The sequence below is a fragment of the Xiphophorus hellerii genome, chromosome 2 (assembly GCF_003331165.1).
Source record: "Xiphophorus hellerii strain 12219 chromosome 2, Xiphophorus_hellerii-4.1, whole genome shotgun sequence".
Taxonomy (NCBI): domain Eukaryota; kingdom Metazoa; phylum Chordata; class Actinopteri; order Cyprinodontiformes; family Poeciliidae; genus Xiphophorus; species Xiphophorus hellerii.
The window spans coordinates 18,842,684-18,861,863 of record NC_045673.1 but is presented as its reverse complement, the minus strand read 5'-3'; the positions used below and the strand labels follow the sequence as shown (position 1 = coordinate 18,861,863).

General features: G+C 40.7%; 1 protein-coding gene across 5 annotated transcripts in view; it reads right to left on the bottom strand.

Annotated features, from left to right (window-relative positions):
* Positions 1-621: 621 nt before the first annotated feature.
* Positions 622-19,180, bottom strand: part of LOC116734744 (homeodomain-interacting protein kinase 3-like) — a 30,078-nt gene continuing 11,519 nt past the window's right edge. For 3 of the 5 annotated variants that reach the window (XM_032586312.1, XM_032586311.1, XM_032586304.1), the window contains 14 exons: positions 14,403-14,526; positions 11,411-11,530; positions 10,735-10,821; positions 10,420-10,604; positions 9,174-9,327; positions 8,886-9,006; positions 8,683-8,777; positions 8,123-8,277; positions 7,697-7,858; positions 7,235-7,606; positions 6,978-7,139; positions 6,430-6,695; positions 4,989-5,137; positions 622-4,642 (listed from right to left, as the gene is read on the bottom strand). In XM_032586312.1, coding sequence (XP_032442203.1) covers positions 4,118-4,642; positions 4,989-5,137; positions 6,430-6,695; positions 6,978-7,139; positions 7,235-7,606; positions 7,697-7,858; positions 8,123-8,277; positions 8,683-8,777; positions 8,886-9,006; positions 9,174-9,327; positions 10,420-10,604; positions 10,735-10,821; positions 11,411-11,530; positions 14,403-14,526 — 2,677 coding nt within the window. In that variant the 3' untranslated portion in view covers positions 622-4,117. The remainder of the gene's footprint in view (positions 4,643-4,988; positions 5,138-6,429; positions 6,696-6,977; positions 7,140-7,234; positions 7,607-7,696; positions 7,859-8,122; positions 8,278-8,682; positions 8,778-8,885; positions 9,007-9,173; positions 9,328-10,419; positions 10,605-10,734; positions 10,822-11,410; positions 11,531-14,402; positions 14,527-19,180) is intronic. The other 2 variants (XM_032586313.1, XM_032586314.1) reach the window with 2 other exon arrangements.

Below are 19,180 nucleotides of genomic sequence, written 5' to 3'. Positions count from 1 at the left end.
CCACTGCTTGGCAGTTTTTATCTAGGACATATTCATTGTTGGACAGATCACCGTGTACGCTCATATTTTCTTTATCTTAAAACAAACTCTTGGCTCAGTGCTTCTGTTTCTTTCCTAACTAGTCATTCACAAAGCTGTTGCAATTAATTTTGTCATGTTTTTCTATTCTAAAAAAAAATTGCTCCCAGCTCAGTGATAATGTGTTTGTCTTTTTTCCTGGACAGAGCTGCTACTTCCACCTAAAATGTAGACTCCTTTTTTCTACAATCCACTCCTGGCTCAGTGCCTTTGTATTTCTTCCCCAGACATGTACTGTCAGAGCTATTACCTTTGTGCACTTTCTTCTTGTTGAACTCCATTCTTCGACAGCTGATGTCCAGCAACTATTAAGGATGTTGCCGCTTCAACAGACATGAATCTAATAACCAAGTCATTACCAGAACGCTGTAGAACTTCATCACGTGCTAAGGACGTACTGTATATCATCCATTGAATTAAGGTGGGTTGAACCAGGGATGCATCCAACAGCTGCATGACAACGCTTTCTGGATCAAGTCATCAAATTGATCCAGAAAGAGTTTGGTGCTTCATTCCTTCATGACCAAAAAGCACAACAGTGACTGAAGCAAAAGATTTTTTTTAATTCAAAGTGAATCTCACCATATTATACAATAAATTCATAATTTGACACTCACCAATAAGAGTCACCAAGAAGGAACCCGCTTTTTGTGACAAAGTACATAAGGCTTGGTCACATTGAAACTCACTGAGAACTAGAGAGGGGGGAGGAGGGAGATGACCGCAAACTGGTAAGACACACATCAATACATCCAAACAATTATTTTCCCAGTCCTCATATATTGTTGAATATTGCACAGTGCAGTTGCTACAAGTCACACTAGAGTAGCATTTAGGATTAACAAAAACAAAAATCAAGGAATACAAATCATAAAGCCACAAAAATCTACACATTTAGAACAGTAACAGCTTAAATTCTTAAATTTTGCAATTGTGTCTACATTTTTGTGCCTAAGTAATGATAATTAATGATGTTACAAGTTTAATTTCAAACAGATTCAAACTCAAAAACCAAATGTGACGATCAGGTACATGTCAATTGATATGGCGTGTTTTTTTTTAATATGCTGGTGCCCAGTGAAAGCAGGCTTGGAGCAAGCATTTCTGTATTATTACATGTTGTCAAGTGTGTGTATTACAATGCCCAATTAAAAAAAATTCACCCACAAGCTTTTAGGGGTATTAACATTGTTTGTAAGCCTGCTGTGTTGCTGAAGGCAGCAGGGTTTCATGTGCTTTGCTAAGCTTTGGATCAGGGACTGTGTGACAACCCCCCCAAAACCCGACCGGTGTCTTTGATGATGCAACTGTTGGCATAAATCTGCAGGGACATGAGATTTATCTACCCAAAGCAATTAATCCAAAGTGGTGGTGGGTGGGATTACAGCATGGGGCATCACCTGTGCAGAGCTGACACACACACACGGGGAGAAGGGTGGTTTGCAATGAGAGGCTGCACACCACAATACATATAAAATCTAAAAAAATAAAAATAAACCATTTGGTGTACACAACACAAAACTTTAACATACTCAAACAGTAGCATAGCTGACAAGCACACAAAATACACCCAATACCTAAATAACATAGCAAAACCATTATACTGTAATGTAATAATTAGATCAGGGTGGGAAACCTTTGGACCTACATTTTGATTATGAGTGATGGATAAAGCATTAAGAAAAAAGAACAAAAACCCTTACGAAACATAAACCATTTACCAATGGTAATAGCTGCATACAAGTACTATCAACACCCAAAATGTAGACAAATGTTGAGCTTGCAAACCAAGGACTGATTTCTTGACATCCACAAATACATTCATGGTGTGAGATAAAGCTTTGCATTTGTGAATGTTACTCAGGCCCGCATGTCTTTTAGTGCTGCACGCTGTTCTTGGTGAGTAAAACATTCCCTGATTTGGATTTTCTTAGGATTCTGTAAAAATGTAAAATAAAACAATGGAGAAAAAAAAGAAAGAAAGAAATGCAGGATTGTTTTCATCTTTGTCTACAGAACAAACTTTGGGGATTTCATGATGCGAAAACCAGAGTTGACTCCAGGAAGGAGCAAGCCTACAATATTCCCGCTTTGATGTCGTAGACATCATCCGCCTGCCACTGGTTGAGGAAAAGGCACTAAGTTGATACAGTACAAAGAGTTGTAAATACAGTCCTATAACGGAAATAAAAGCCGCGTTGATGAAAGGAAAGACGATAATACATCACACTGGTTACAGAATCAAAGCGAACCCCGCCTACGCTTGAAATACTGATGCTAAATACACACAAAACACTCACACACCAAAAAGCAACAGAATAAAAAATAAAACCAAAAGGAAAACTTAACTTCCAATACAGCAGTTTAGAACACTTCAAAACAAAGCCAATATACAGAGGCACTAGCATGAAGGAGTAGCATTCAATACACTCTATGATCAGAAGAAAAACCATTTAAGTTTTATCTAGTTGTCCAAACTACAATAACAAAGGAGAGACTGCAGACCAAAAAGAGATTAATCCTCTAAATTCACAGCTACCGAGTGGCGCATAATCAGTATATAGCAGCTTATTATCTATACATTCCAAATACAATTAGCAAACAGCTCAGAAAAATAAAACCTCAACCTCTTATTATTTTTAAAATAGAGATTTCACAATATATTCCAAAAAAAAAATTAAGCCTACGACTGCAACAGTATATGCTGGAGGTGACAGAAATATGACCGACCGTGCTTCCGAAATGATTAACGAAGAAAGTCTTTGGTGTTGATTGGAGTGAAACGCCGGCGGTGAAGAAAACGACACACAAGACACAAATGAAAACGCACACACAGAAAAAAAATAATAATAATAATCAAGGCTTCGCTTCCACCCTGAAGGAATGTATGAAAACTGACGACAGGTTTCAATACGTGGGGGAGAGGGCACAAAATCTCCGTCAAGAATAATTACTGATACGACTAATACTCAAAAGCCCAGCAGTGATACTGTTAAGTTGATAGGTTACTTCAAACACTGAGAAGTATCTTAAAAGTTAAAAACATTAAACAAGTCTATGCCACTCCCAAAATCTAAAACGCATGAATGCAAATCTAGCCTAAACGCAAGATAATAAAAACACAGCAACCCAGAGGATCTAGATTGTATTGCAGTTACAATAAACAGTGACAATACTGTTATGAATTAAGTACTATAGTGAATAGAAATCGATTATCAAAATATCAAATCACTCTTTATATACATTAAAAGCTAATTCAGTCAGAGCCCTATATGTGCAGCCTCTAGTTAGATTGAACTCACAAGGAGTTAGAAAGTGTAAAGTAGAACAAGCCCATGCAAGTGATCCTCGTCGTTTTTTTAGAAGCCCGTCTCATTCAGAGTCTCTAGGTTAAGTGCTGCAAACCTGTTTAAATGCAAAACGTACAATCTAAACGCTCCTGAAGTAATATCAAAGACTCAAAGGTTTTAAGGCACTAGAAGGCAGCCATCATGAGCCTTCGATTCCAGGATCGAGTCCAGGTAACGAGCAGATCAGAGCGGCGTGCGCGGGTTGCAAGGCAACACAGATAAAGGGAGCGAGAGGCTCAACAACTCCAACAGCGTAGAACACAGAACAAAAACAGAAACCTATGATTTTCCAGCTTCAAATCAGTTCAGATCAATGACAGGAGGTAATGTACAAACACGTTATTGAGGAAAGCTTCCTAATTGTCATAGAAATTCATTCGCTCTTTCAACGATTTGAAGCTTCCTCCACATCCTGACATGATTTTCCAGGCAGTCTCTGCTTCGACAGTCAGACATGATCAACAGCCTGTCAAGTCAACCCGTCATATTACAGAAAACATTGGTAATATAATTTCTCAAATCCATCCATGGTGATAAAACATTGCTCATTTTGCTCCATTCTTCTCTGTCTCAACAGAAGTGCTCATGTTGTGTTCGGGTGGGAGGTCTCCCTGCCCAAGTTTCAGCCCCAGTCCATTTCTCCTTGAGCCTCCTGTTCAGGAAGAGCAGCTGCTCCTCCGTCCCGCCCCTCAGATGTACGAGAACTGTGGGTGGTGGCTGAGCTTGGTAGGGCTCAGGTGGAAACTTGTGAAGGCTGCCGGGGAGGCCATGTACGGGTGAGGAGGGGGAAAAGGCGGCTTGAATTGGTGCGGGTGGTGGGTGTAGCCGGGCTGGTGGTGAGGGTTGATGGTCGGGGAGGGGAGGAGCCGGTGCGACGCGGCGGGGTGTCCGGGGTGGTGGGGGTGTGTGCCGATGCCCAGGGCAACCTGGTGGACCAGCGCCCCACCTTGGGGATGGGAAAGGCCAAAGCCGTGCTGGAGGAGAGTGGGTGGGGGGCGAGAGGGCAGGATGGGGTGATGGGCGGCGGTGAGAGGCCCGCTGGATGGGTAAGAGAGCAGGGTGTGAGGGGCGGCCGAGGTGTGTGTGGGGCTGTTGTGGTGCAGATGTGTGAAGGTATGTGTGTGGACAGTAGGAGGGATGTAGGCGTACGGTCGCAGGGGCCCATAGTTGCCGTTCCACTCCTTGTTGCTGTGGTTTGAACCGTATGGCTGCACCTGACGGAAAGACGCAAAACAAAGATGAACAGCTACACAGTGGAAAAGTATCAAAAAACAGCAACATTACTGCTTCAAAAGCATCAAGATTGGCTACTATATATGATGTGCATGAACTTATCCCCCCCCCCCCCCCCCCCCATCTTCTTCAAATCAAACTTTTCACTCAGGTGATGTGGGGTGAACTTATACAAGTTAATATGTAAATTTTCCTCCCAACGTTTCCAACTCAGCTTTTTCAGACGTCCTGAATTTACCTTGAGTGCCCTGACTAACTTCTATTTTTTCCTCACTTTGAACTTACTTTTACTAAAAAGACAGAGGAAGGGAGAGAACCTGAACTAACCTGACCAAAGCCCAGATGGTGCTGCTGCCCTGTCAACTTCTGCTGCCGCGGCAGGATGGGGGCGGATGGCAGGAGAGGGACGGAAGAGGCAGTGCTCTGTTGCCCTACGAGACTGCAGCGTCCTTTGGATCGGGACCAGGACTCTGAGGCAGGAGGGAAACAAGGAGGTAAATCTTGATCCAGTAATAAAACATAAAAAGGAGGAAAAAAACAACAATCTGAAAAAGAGACGGCAATAGGACTAGAAGTGCACCAGTCATATCGACTAGACAGTAGATTCTGCACATTTTTATTTAATCAACTAATCAGGGATTTTTAGGCAGAATACTGAAGAATAATTATGTTTGCTACTCAAGAATCAAACATTTTGAGACACAAATTAGGATGACCTTGTAATTCCTTGTGTTTCTGTTGACTTTTATTTGAGTGTGGAATAGAAAGACCTTGAAGAAAACTAGATATCAGTGTCAGCCAGATTGGTGCATCTCTACATCAGACTAAAAAGACTGATGGGAAAAAATTTCAGTTATCACCCAGGAATTAGGTTTTGAGCAGAACTACAATAATACATGGCAGTGTCCTTGGTGTACTGTAAAGTGTGAAAATTCAGCCCGATATCCGAAGAATGATTAAACCTTTGTAAATCCAGAAACAAACACTGCATCTCAAAAGTAAACAAAGAACTTAAAGAGCCTTGAAAACAAAAATATATTATTGACACTCAGAAAAGGGGATCACATGAAAAGCAACTTAGTCCATGGACTCTGATCTGTATCAGTTTAAAACCTTCAATGATTACAACCAACAATCTGGCAAGAACAGAAAGGTAGAAACTGATCTCACATCAGTGTCCTCTGAAACATTTGCTGCTGCAAAACGAGAACCAGCAGAGAGAGAAAAAATAATATTTAGCCCATCTCCAGATGAAATGCATCCACCTTTCCCTTCAGAGACTGAGCTGTTTCAGAAAATATTTGTCAGTACTTCTCAGAATAAACTACTAATTTTCTCCTCCTACTTAACTAAGTAGACAATGACAAGTCAGAATTGTGACATTAAGGATTCTAAACAATTCTTAAAGTCCTGCACTGAACACAGCTCAATATTTATTAGAGGGAAAATCATTAAAAAGACAGGCAATGCCAACTGCTTGCCTTCCAGGGATGCACCCATGAGGTGAAGGGACTATAAGCTTAAAATCTCTGCTGGTGTCTCTTGATCACCTGTTATAGCCTCTATGACCCACTAGGGGGCGGTAAGACCCTACGTCTTCCATTTGACCTGCAAAGGAGATGCAGCCAAAGCACAGGTGACACCACATGGCAGATAGTGAGAAGGAGGAACGTTTGTGGTCAAAAAGAAAGCATGTTTCTGGGTGGGTTAGATCACTAACATTTTCACAGCAAACTCATCAACGAATAAAAAACATTGTTCCACAGACCTGTTCTCTGGACACGCTCCTGCGTGTTGCGAGTGTTGTTGGTCTGGACCCTCATCGGTGGAACTACCATGGTCCTGATGCCCCGTGGTCTCCGGTCCTGCTCGGATGGAGAGGTTAGGGGTGCCAACACGGCAGCTAAAGGAGAGCGGTTGTTGTTGTTAAGGTAACGGTAGGCGTTGTTGCCACGCTGGGATGTCGATGTGTCCGAAGAGGGCGAGCCTTCCACCGTGTCACAACCACTTTCATGGCCATCGTCCTCAGACATGCTGAACAGAGAGATTTGAGGACCATGTTAACAACGCAAACCAAATCAAGAAAACTACAACTTTGGTTATCTCATAAAGAGCCAAGTAGAAATAGTACATCTGCATATCCACCATTTTGAGAGGCATGGTAGCCTCGGAATGCGAAATGATTCTGTGCTGAGATGTCAAAAACGTTTTTTAAAAATATTGACTAATGTCAATATTAGTCAATATTTAGGGTAGGGTGTTAGCAATTCGTTTTTGGTCTCTGGGTCGTCGGGGCTAATCCAATCAAAGCGCTACCTGTTGGGCCTCTTGCACGGTGACACTGAAGGGCTGGACTGCAGAGAGTTTGAGGCAAACGAGCTGGTGCTGAGGCTGCTGTCGGGGCTGCTGAGAGAACACACCCTCTCCATGGACACACTGGTGTTTCTGCAAGCCTCACATCCACATTCTCCTTTACACCTGTTGGTGGAATATTAGGGTTTTATTTCATATGAAAATATAGTTCAAATATCAAGTAAATGTAACGGAGCTTCTTTTGTGATATTTATACTCACTGATTCAGATGGCACCCCTGACGACCATCGTTTCCCACCTGATCTTCTTCATCACTCAGATCACTGCGGATGCTGATCACGCTGGGAGCTGGACTTGGCGTGTCGGCCATCAGCACGGCCACATCCCGTATCGGCTCCCTCGGAACATCGACCCGTCTGTTTCCACTTGCCATCGCCTCTTTAAAGCAGTTTTCCTTCAGCTCTGTGACATCTTGTTCCACAGTTGGTTTTTTCATTTCCGGTCGCTGGGATTCCACCAGGGGCCTCTCTTTTTGTGGCTGCCCTCTTCCTGACACTGCCTGTCCGACAACGTCAGCCATTTTGGGAGACCGACATGATGAAATGTGGATGTTGTTGGGGTGGGACAGGTTCCTTTTATGCAAAAAAAATTAATACATCAAGTTAAAAATTGATGTTGGAGTGGCCTATATTTGAATACATGAGACAGAATCAGAACCTTACCTGTTGTGCCCTTGTCTGTTCCGTTTATTGGCTGGTTGGGGCCACACAACGTGAGCTATGCCAATGTTGATTGGCTGATGTGCAGAAAGGGCTGGCATCTGGTTGGTCAGGAGCGGCTGCTGCATCACTGCATTGTAGTGGGTGTTGTGTGGGTGCGCTTTCCTGAAACGAGGGAAATAAAAACTTTGATTTTAACGGTGCCATTAGGAGGTGAGCTCACCATCCCTTGGGGAGATCCGACACATTATTTTCAATGATCTGGTGCACTAATGAATGGGTAAAACAAAGTCTCAACTCAAACGAAACTGACAAGATTTTAAAATAATTTGGTTAAAAATACAATAAATTTCCTTTCAGTGTCATTTTTTACAAGTGGGGATTTTCCCAAACTTAAAAACTTTGATGACTCAGATTTTGGTGACTCACCCCCAGTCGCTTATTCTCTGTGGTCCAGCCGCGGTGTCACTGGTGAGGGAGGGAGGAGGTGGTGGAGGCAGGTGAGAGGGTGGAGGCCCCACAGGAGTCATTTGCTGCCACGCTGTAGGGACAAGAAGCTGCTGGCCTCGGCTAGACCAGGCCTGCTGCAGAGAGGAGAAGGGAAAAAATGCCTTCTACTGAGTCAAACTTGCAGATTAGTAAACTTTTCAAATGTTTGCAACATCACCTTAAAGCATGGCTGACATGCTTTAAGGTGACATGCTGTAGGGATTTACAGTCCCTATTTACAAGGATGTTCCAAAGCCCTCATAATTTGCTTTACTGCCACAGTCTGAAGTTGTAAGTTACAAGCAGAAAACACACACCCAGTTCAGTTACATGTTGCAAGAGAGTAATATGGCAAACTGAAACACGAAGAACTACCGGAAGGAAAGATAACTGACATCAAATAAACTTTATTCGTCTAATGAAATTTAGAACTCTAGGTCCGGAATGCCAATATGATCTCAAGGTTTGAGCTCAACAACGTGGTTGAGTCTTTATCTTACCTGAGCTATTACTCCAGGTCTCACTGGTAGAGGTTGTATGGGAGGGGCTTGAGTTACCATGGGGACAGAATAGGTTGCTGGCTGATTAAGGTTACCTTTGAAAAGAACATAAATATTTTAACATTTCCAGCCTTTTTCTATTGAATCAAATTTCAAAAGAAGCAAACAGTCACTGTAGAAAGAAACCTGCAGAGTGTGCATACCTTGCATTGTGGGAGGACAGAGGAGGAGGGCAGGAGGGAAGGACTCACTGCACCCAAACTGCCCGTTTCCTGTTAGCGCTATCCCAGGATGCAACACGGATGGAGCAGATTGGGTTATAGACTGGATTGTGCAAGTTTACATGGAAGAAGAGGAAGAAGAAGAATCAACTTTTGAATAATGAAACCAACACTACAATAACTACTGATATGGTTCACTAATTCTTATGCTCAAACTATAGTAAACTATTAAACACACATAATGTTACTATTTCTGGGTAGGACATGTACCTGAATTGTGCTGTAGCCCAGTGGAAGGCCAGAAGATCCAGTAGGAGCTAGAGGGGGTCTTGACAGATGAATTGTGTTCTGGTTCAAAGCATCAAAAACGGCGGTGCTGGGACGGTTGTGGCACATGTCCATGATGCGGAAAGACGACTGAACACTGTGAGAAAACAAGGAGGTTAAAAGAAATGCACATTTACAGCAAAAGTCTTGTTCAGAGGAACTTTCACTAAAAAATGCAGGCAGAAGCTGTATGCTAGCTGAACCAAGGCTACGGCACTTATGGTTGAGAAGAACATAAAAATATCATTAAAGTTCTTTTTATCTGCAACAGTGAAATGGTAAACCTCCTGGTCAACATAATCTGACGCTAACTGTACAAATAGTGCTTCTCATACAGAACAGCCCAATGACTCTGTTCTGTCGGTCTGAGCTCTATCGAGAGGCTCCGTAGCTGCAAAGCTTCAAATCCCACTTTGCTCTGTTCTACTGCATTACAACTTAATGCAGGAAAATGTTAATCAGCTGAAGGCTCAGTCAGCTACTAAACAGTGAAGCAACAAAACAAACCCATACAACCCACCCTGCTGCTGTGGTTGATTACTACAAAAATTATTACCAGAAACACAGGAATTGTACAAGGCTGCTTACTTAGCACATTTCTATAAACCAAATCCTTGTTTGAACAGTCATAAAAAATTTTTATATGCTCCAGATCCATGTTTGTTTTGAAACACAATTTATTTTAGGATTAAGCCTTATCGTGTGCCCTGTTTTGCCAAACAGGGATGTGATATTATTAAGTCATACATTTTCATAAATTATGACCGAATTCTCCCGTACTAGTGAGCTTCTATCTAATTAAGGAGGTTAAAATATTGTAATAAATATTTTTTTGCTCTCAACTAGAAAGAACCATGTGCCTTCAAAACAATTTTGCTCTGGCATACAGTTTTAGTATTGTGACAATCATGGTCTCTGCCAGCTTTGCATATACAGAGATGAGCATTTTCAGTCAGCTTTTCCTAAACAAGCCTTATTAGGTTCCCTGTTATGAATTTTAAAAAAAGAAGTCCGCACAACATACTGTTGCCACTGCCATGTTTCATCATTGGGATTGTGCATTTGGGTTTATTACAAAAATTCCAATAACACGAATGTTTGTGGTTGAGACTTGAGAAATAAGGAGAGTTCAACAGTAAAATCCTTTTGCAAGGAATTACAGGCTGTGCAAGCAGATAAACCTCCTTACTGGTTGCTGTGGGGGTAGTCCAGTAGATGAGTCATGGTGAGGAATGGGTGATTTAGGACGCTCGATGGAACCGTCCTGTCCTCGGCGTCGATCAGTAGCATGGTCTTAAGGAGAGACACAAACTCCCGTCTGTCTGCCTTCTCTGCCTGCATGTCGCTGGTATCAGGACTCAACACCAAGTTTACCTGTGGTGTGAAAGGAAAACATTTTACTCTCAAAAATTACCAAGGTGATTTTTTTTTTTTAATCTACATCTTAAAATTTGTTTTTTCAGAGTAGATTCACCACTTTGTAGCTTTGTCTTGTTGGACTTACATGTGCTATGTCATCCAGACAACTGAAGATGTATTTCCTGGCCTCTTTGGATTTAAGTCCTGTCTCCTTCTCATGCTCCTCTGTCGTCTGTAGAAAAAGTGCCGGACATAAAGGTCAATAACCTCAGGGTTATGAAGTGTAGCGGGTGAGAATTTGTATTTAGATTAGTGTGTTTTTTTCCCCTGTAAGCTATTTTCACACAAGTGTGAATAAGCACAAGTGAAGGTTATATAGCAATATTTTGCAAAATGTTGAAAGACACTTGATTAGTATCACTGGTGAGCAGTGAGAGGTCACACGCTTCAGAATGTCAGATAATGTTTCTCACACTCAGCATCTGCATGTAAATCTGCTTAATCACAGGGTTTGTACTGGGTCTTTACTTGACATATCAGACAGAGATAAGCTGAAATTCACTTCAACTTGATACAGAGGAAGCTCAGCACAGTCTCAACATAGCTTGGTGCTTTGGTGAGCTTTCCGCAGGCTGTTCTGGCTCTGTCCTGTTTTGACAAGCTCATGCAACCCGTTTCCTACTGGTAGACTGAAGAATTTCTAGTAAATATCCTCTTCAAATTTTACTCTTCTCTGATATCCATCCTGCTGAGCCCCTATATCACCAGGGAGTTTTAATAATGGTGTGTTTGTGCTTATTTGTGCAATGTGAACCACAAACCTTTAGTCTCCAGGAGGCGTAGGGAGAGTCCGATTCTTTGGTGAAGAAACGCGTGGTCTTTGTCCCCTTGTTGAGCAGCTGCTCTGCAGGCAGTCCCTGCGTCTGAGAGATGTACCGGATCTGAGCAGAGCGACATGGAGGAAACGGAGCGTAGAAAGGAAGGGGAAGAAGAGATGGTGAGAAAAGGAGAGAAGCAAAAAAACACTTTCAGATAATCAACCTGAATTTGAGTCGCTGAATCAGATTAGTTACACTTTGATAATGTAATCCGTCATAGTCATATTTTAAAGTTGTTTTTTGTTTTGTTTTGCTTAGGCAGTCTTTATTTGAGAGTGGTTAGACAGGAAAGTGGGTAATGAGAGAGGGGGAAGCCGTGGCAAAGGTCATCAGGCCGGGACTTGAACCTGTGACGTCTGTGTCGAGGATTAAGACCTCCATACGTGGGTTGTGCTTTACCCCTGCGCCATCACTGCAGCCCATACAGTCATTTCTAAAAGACATGCAAACCTGCACAACTTGCATAGATGTCCGAGATAAGAGTAGAGAATCAGTAAACACGCAACATTTTGCTTAACATATCTTTATTTTTCTGATTGGAAATTTTATGCCTCACTCCCTATTTAGGTTGATGACTCTCACACAAAAAATAGAAACTGCTGGTAAACCTTCATAGCTACTCAAAGTAAGTAAATGGTTAGTTCAAGCTCACAATAGTGCCTGTGTTTCTCACCATGTTGACAACTAAACAACACATAAAAGCAGTGCACTGATCAGGCAATAGTGATTTGCAGTTTCCTTTGAAGTCCAAGGATTTCAACAAAATACCCTTAGCATATGGTGAACCTGCTCTACTACTGAGCCGTGTGCTGCAGGATTTATTTATAAAAAGATGTAGCAGTTTTAAAGCCATCAGAATAAATCAGATTACAATTGTATCCTAATCTATGCACCAAAGCAGATGCCACCCTTTTCTGAATTTTAACCAATTCAAAACAACTTGAATCAAAATACATGCAAGTGGTTGATGTGTTAGTAGACTGAAAATGATGGCATGCAGGCGATTTAAGGAAAATTGGTTTAGACTTGCTGGACAGTTTCAATCTCTGATAAATTGGTGGTAAAAGTCTAACCTCATACTATTTCTCTAATTAGAATTTCTTGCATTTCAAACTTACCAATGCTCAGACACACATTTTGAGCAAGGTAAAGGTGCCCAGTAAGGAAGAAAACCAAGCACACAAGATATGCCTGGTTTTCAGAGGTGGCTTGAAACTAATTTCAAGCCACCTCTGAGTTGCTTGAAACCAAGAAATTAAGAAAAATAAAGTTGTAAGTGGTAATCTAAGCAATATTTAAAACTTTGTTCCTCTTGAAAATGTAAATGAAAGTAACGAATACGAAAGTAAGAAAGTAAGCAATACGATCAAAACTTGTGGGCTCCCTCTGCCATTTTGATCAATTAATCCATGTAAGAAAGTACAGACATCTTGCTTTCACAGTGAGGTCAAAAGGCTGGTATAGAACAAAACATGAGTGAACATGAGTGACTTGCAAAAGAGATTTTATTTTCCCCAGTAACTTCAAAAACAACCCAAACTGATAAAAAAAACAACAAAAAAAACATAGCTTACCTACAACATAAAGCTGGCAGACTCAAAGGAAATCTATTTTTATTAGTTGGTCATCATTTGAGCAACTTGTCCGTTTTTAGAAATATCTAATAAATAAATAAAACCTCAGAGTTTTAATTAATGTTGTGCTTTGTGATCCAGAGTTTGGAGTAATAAGTGAAATTTACTTTAAGTCCAAAAAATTTTGATTTGCTGCTATTTTTGCTAATTTTATCCTAAAACATTACCCCTCATTACCATCCTAGTAGCATACACTTTAGACAAAGCTGTTAATGTCACCTAAAGCTAAATGACGCTTACCTTGCTGGATGAGAAAGGGAATAGGTCTGTTCTGTGTTTTATAACTAAAGCACTTTAAAGGCACCAAAGATTCTTGATAGCATTTTAGAAATCTAATTCAAAATTCAATAACATTTCTGGTTTCTAAGTTTTCATAAACCTCACAACAATAAAATTATTACAGAATAGCTGAAATGAGGTTTCATGATGTGTGTGTGTGTGTGAGAACTTGCACATGTCTACAGCCTAGAACAAACACAAAGACTGACCAGAGAGCACTGGACTGAGAACCTGCTGATGATGCACTGAATGGGAACCAGAGTGTGTGCACGTGCTAGCATGTGTGTGCGTACACAAATGTGCACACGTCTACCATCGGGCTTATGTTTATAAATACATTTTGCTGTGTAGAGTGGAACCACAGTGAGCCTTGGCATAGAACGGCATGCTTTTGGGGGCTCAGTGTGCTCATGTGGGCGTGCAAGAGTGTGTCCTGACATGGCCTGTTTCAAGGCTCAGCGAGGGTACCATCTCTGACTGATTACCACTCAAACGGATAGAGGAAATAACACGCACTGGAAACGCCAATAAATAAACAAAAGGTCCAGAATAAACATTGTATTTCACACATCAGCTGAGCTTCTGAACAAGTGCTTGTTTTCTAGATTTAAAGCAACCAAACAGGTGTCTAAGTTTGTTATTACACTCTTTAATTAGGCCTATAATAATCCTAAATCTTCTGAGTTGTGTATATCTAAACACATGATGATACAGTTCCCTTCTGTGAATGTAACAGGGGCCTTTTCCCATGCTCCCGCTCTCTTGCCTGGGGATTCAGTTTGAGTCCCAGTTGTGCAGTTTAGACCACACATTATGCCCTTTATGGGAAGATAATCACACACTGCAAGGACAATTTCCTGATTTGCTCTGCCCGGTTGATCTGCAGATGAATATTTTGTTTAGTTTGTTAAACTTCAGTCACACAGCGCGAGAAATACCCTGAACAAATAATAAACACTAAAAGGGTCTCCCTTATCTCCACTCTGATTGTGTATGTGTGTGTTTTTGTGAGGAGGTGTTACCTGGTCGTATTCCAGCGCTCCGGGGTAAAGAGGCCAGCCCAAAAAGAGTTCAGCGATAACGCAGCCAAGCGACCACATGTCAATGGCTTCACAAAATGGCAGGCCCAAAATAATCTCTGGAGCTCTGCAGGAACAGAGAAGCAGAAAACTAATCAGCAACAAATAGAGAGAAATGCAAATCTACAGGTTTCTCACAGGCTTTTATCACTTATCAAAGCAGAAAAAGGATTAGAACCTGCAAAGGAAAACCAGGAAAAACAAGATGTCACACAAGGTCTCATCTCTAAACCTTACACTTCACCGGATTCAACTGGTTGACGTTTCCTACGCTTTTTTTCACTATTATAGTTGAATATGAATATGTGGTAGAAAGGCATGGTAGTGGTGAAACTTGAAATGTGAAAGAGGGAGGAAGTAAGGAAGCAAAAAAGAAAATGGACCAGTAAAGGGGGAAAGAAGTGAGAAAAAAGGAAATGAAGCAAGCAAGGAAGGAAGAAAGACAGTAAGGACAGGATTCAAGAAAGCAAGTGAGGGAGAAATATTTCAAACAAGGAAAAAAGAAAGGAAGCAAGGAGTGAAGGGAAGCTAGAACAACCTTCTGTACAACTCAACAGTGAATAAAGCCATGCTATACAAAATATTTTTCCACATCATTTTCCATTCCTATATCTTTACAGACATCGAAAATATGCAAATCAAATTCCACTTTTTTGGGACAAAAACTACACAAATTAGCATTTTTTTTACTTCAGAGTATATAAATTATGTTAAGAAAACAAATTTGAACGCAACCAAAAAACTTTAAACATTACCAAGGCTAGCAGAATCATTTCATTCGTCTTTCTCTAATGTACAAATGAAATATTAATGCAACATTTCCATCAAAAAGATTTGCTTCTACACACACAGAGAGGTATCTCTGGACATTTATACAGCAGTTGCATTATTGAAAATACTACTGATTTTTATTCTATACAGTGTTACATGCTACATGATTTCCAATAAATTGCAAACAATTACAGTTTTGACTACATCCAACTGTTGCTGTCTCTAAATTTGTGAGACTCGTAGTCCTGCAGTGTAAGTGTCGTGTAAACTGGTGTGAGAAAACGATAAACTTTCAGACGAGGATACAGCAGCTGAGCAACAGTTCCACAAATAGCAACCTCTGCTGTGGTGACCACAGGGGAAACGCTCGTTTCCCAGCAACCACTGGACGCAAGGCAGTAATGCAGGGTTAAATACAGAGCCCGTCGGCCATTATTCTCCGTGGATACAGGTGGATGACTCTATACGTGCCTGCAGACACAGCTGCAGACTTCAAACCCAACCATTTCACACAACCCTCCCTGGCCTGAAGGAAATTAGACTGGACTCATTTCCTACTGCTGTTGTAGGAGGAACAAGTTCAGTTATGAAACACAAAGAGTTCAATGAAAGACTGCCCAAGAAATTAATGGTGACCTATTATGTTTCCTTGAACATGTTAGGTCTATTCTAGGTCTATTAATTACATAAATCATTGCATTTTTTGCACAAAATCTTTCTTGAATAATGAGATTTCAGTTTGGTCAGCTCTGCCCATTTTGAGATCCTTTCCGAATGTTTTAGGGCATCTTGTCACTTTAAATCCAAACAAGCAGCTTTTGGCCACGCCCCCCAGGTCAACATTTACACTCGCATGCGAAAATGGCTGCAAGCAGTTACACAATTATATAAGCATGCATCTTTGAAAAGCAGAAGAGCCTCCTGCACAACCAACAAGAATGCAGGAAGTGGTTTCTGAATGACAAGTCAACAACCAAATCACTTGTCCATTGTACAACAGTAAAACCAGGTGACCAAATGTGCTGGAGCTAAGCTTGGGTTGCTAGGTAACAGGCTGAGATTTGTTGGGGTTGCTAGGTAACGGACGGGGTTTGCTAGGTGAGGGGCAGTGCCTGCTGATTTGTGACATTACATCTGAAGGTTTTTAAAATGGATCATTTTCAAGACACCAGGAAACATTAATTTATTGCTAAAAACTGGCTGCGTGTTTGTTTTTTTAAAGAGCTTGGCCTGTTTTTAGAAACAGTAAAGGTCCAAATGGAAGTACAAAAACATGGAAAATGTGAATTCTGCACAATAGGTTTCCTTGAAGACATCCGCAGTACAAAGTCTATGGTATTCACTGTAGTTTTGAGTGGTGGACTGTGACCAAACAAAAACTTTTTGGGATTCAAAGTGCAAGCCATCCAACTAATAAGCAATTGAAGAGGAGTAAGTGGTTTTTAAAGTGCAGACTGCAAAAATAGAGAAGCAGGCAAACAAACCGTTAAAACTAAAGTTTTTAGGAAGGCGATAAAAGAAACAAGTGTGTGTGCCTATGGTGTTATTCTTTGCTGTACCACTGTCATGGAAACCACATTCATATACGCTACTACTGCTTTCCAGAGCGCTAACAGCTTACAACATAACACACTATAAATACTCACACACAAGTGTTGGGCTGTCAGGCCAGGTTCCAGAACTAACGAGTCTCACTACAGAGCTATAACAAGAACAAACAGTGCATACAATATGGCAACACCCTGCTGGTGTGAGCTGCTAACAGAATCAACACAGCAGACATCACGTCTATTAGCATTACTGATGTTCAACATAAGAAGCCTTACTAAAGGACATCTGAGCCTTTGTTCTTCAACGCCCGCAGACAAAGCTGATCCATGATTATCACATATCAAACAAGTCCCACAACATTACGTTTGGGAGAGCGCTTCTCAAGTTGCACAAGACCGAGCTTGCATGCGCAGCAACCAAATCGATGCAGGCAGAGAGCAAATGTGACCTGAAATGGAAAAGCCAGTGGTTTTGTCCAGAATGGCTGCAACGTGCTCTTTCAAGACGCTGCCAATGAACCAGAACCTTAAGCTACAATTTTAATTGAAAACAGACCAGAAAGCGGTGGAGGAAAACTTCTGTGCAATAATTTGGGAACAGTTGGATTGGCAAAGAAACCAATTTAAACATTTTAAAATGGACTTACCAACACCAACAAACCTTATGGTAGAATTTCACTTATATTAAATTTACTCCTAAACAAGCAAAACTGAAAAAATTTAAATTACTGATAATTCAAAAATTCAACACAAATTAGTTTTTGTTTATATAGTATTTAGCATTATTGCTGGCATGCAGAGCATGGATCTATACCACTAGGAATATACAAACCCATCAAACATTGCATCACAACAGTCATGGTGATTGATAGGTGACCAAAATATTGTAAAAACCACTGAAATTGAACATTTTGTATAGCTCTTATTAATCACAAATGTATCTACTGCATAAATTTCAACAGATCTAACAGAAAAATTGTTTTAAGTTCAATGCCAGGAAGTTCCCACCAGGTAAGGTTAGGACACACCCAAAACCAACTGACGTAATAAATGTTTTTACGATGAAGTAGAAGCATGTTAGGGGAGGAGCATTTTTGCTGAGGAATTACACAACAAAAGGTTTGGAAATAAATAATATGCAGATCCTAGTTAGAAGTTTCACACCCATCTACAGCTCCTACAAACTCAATGAATGGAAATCATGACCATATACTGAGAAAGTCTGGGCTCTTATTTTGGTGAAGTTTTAAAACTTTTAGCAAAAAACTTGTTTTATTCTCAGCCATGAATGTTCAGGTGGGCTGCAGCAGGGATGGGAAGTGTCAATGCCATTGCTGCACTATCCCAAAGGAGGACGATAACTTAGGGAGACCACGTTGGCATTTTTGTGTCGATCTGAACGCAAATGACAATCTTTGAATAATATTTTGAAGTGCTGATAATCACTAAATATGCCTTGTTTTTACAACCCTAGTAAATGGCCTAGAAAAACCTGATTGTATCACTACAAAGCTTCCTCTTTTCAGGATGTTTAAAACCTCTGCTTAACAGCCAATTTCAAACTGTCAAAAGAGACCTGAAAGAGAAGCTGGTCACTCATCCATTATTTACCACTTTTAATCTTTGATAGATGACAGTGGAGTGCTACTCCGTTGCAGCAACAAAGAGCCAGTTATTTTCCTTTATGATTTCTGACTAAAAGCAGAGCTCAACCTCATCTAAGAGCTTGAAAAATAAACTTGCTCATGCAGATTTATATCGCAATTGGAAGATGCCTGACTAAGAGATGTCCAGTAAAAGTTTGACAGTCAAATTAAATTATGACCAGTAAACAAGTCCACGCCAAAGCTTCAGGCTCAGTAGTTTGAATGATTTTTTTAATCTCGATGCTCCAGTCAAAACAGTTTGACTGGGAGCGACAAGAAAAACTGGATTTGAATGAATGCATGGAAATGAGCACAAAAGTCTCAAAAAATTAGGTAATCCAAAAACAGAAATATAAAGAAAAACTTGACAGTTTTAGGACAGGGAAAAAAACAAAGCAAGTAAAAAGCAGAGAGCCTGCCAACATGTTACATAAACAGGCCTCTTCCAGCGAGCGCGTATGTTTCCATTATTGCGCACTGTAAACACACTTTAAACGCAGCCTGTTAGCGTCCAGCGTCACATTATGTTTCTCCACTGACAATCATAACCAAACAGGATCCCACTACACAAATCAACAAACTTTGCAACATAATTTTCCACAGTTTCACTTTCAAGCAGAATAAAAAAGAAATTCTAGATTTCCCTTTGTTTTTCTGTAACACTGTTTTGCATGAAATATTGAGTAAATACTCCTAATAAAATTTTTCATAAGGAAAAAAATCTGCATGAGGATACTTGGAAAACAAACATGTA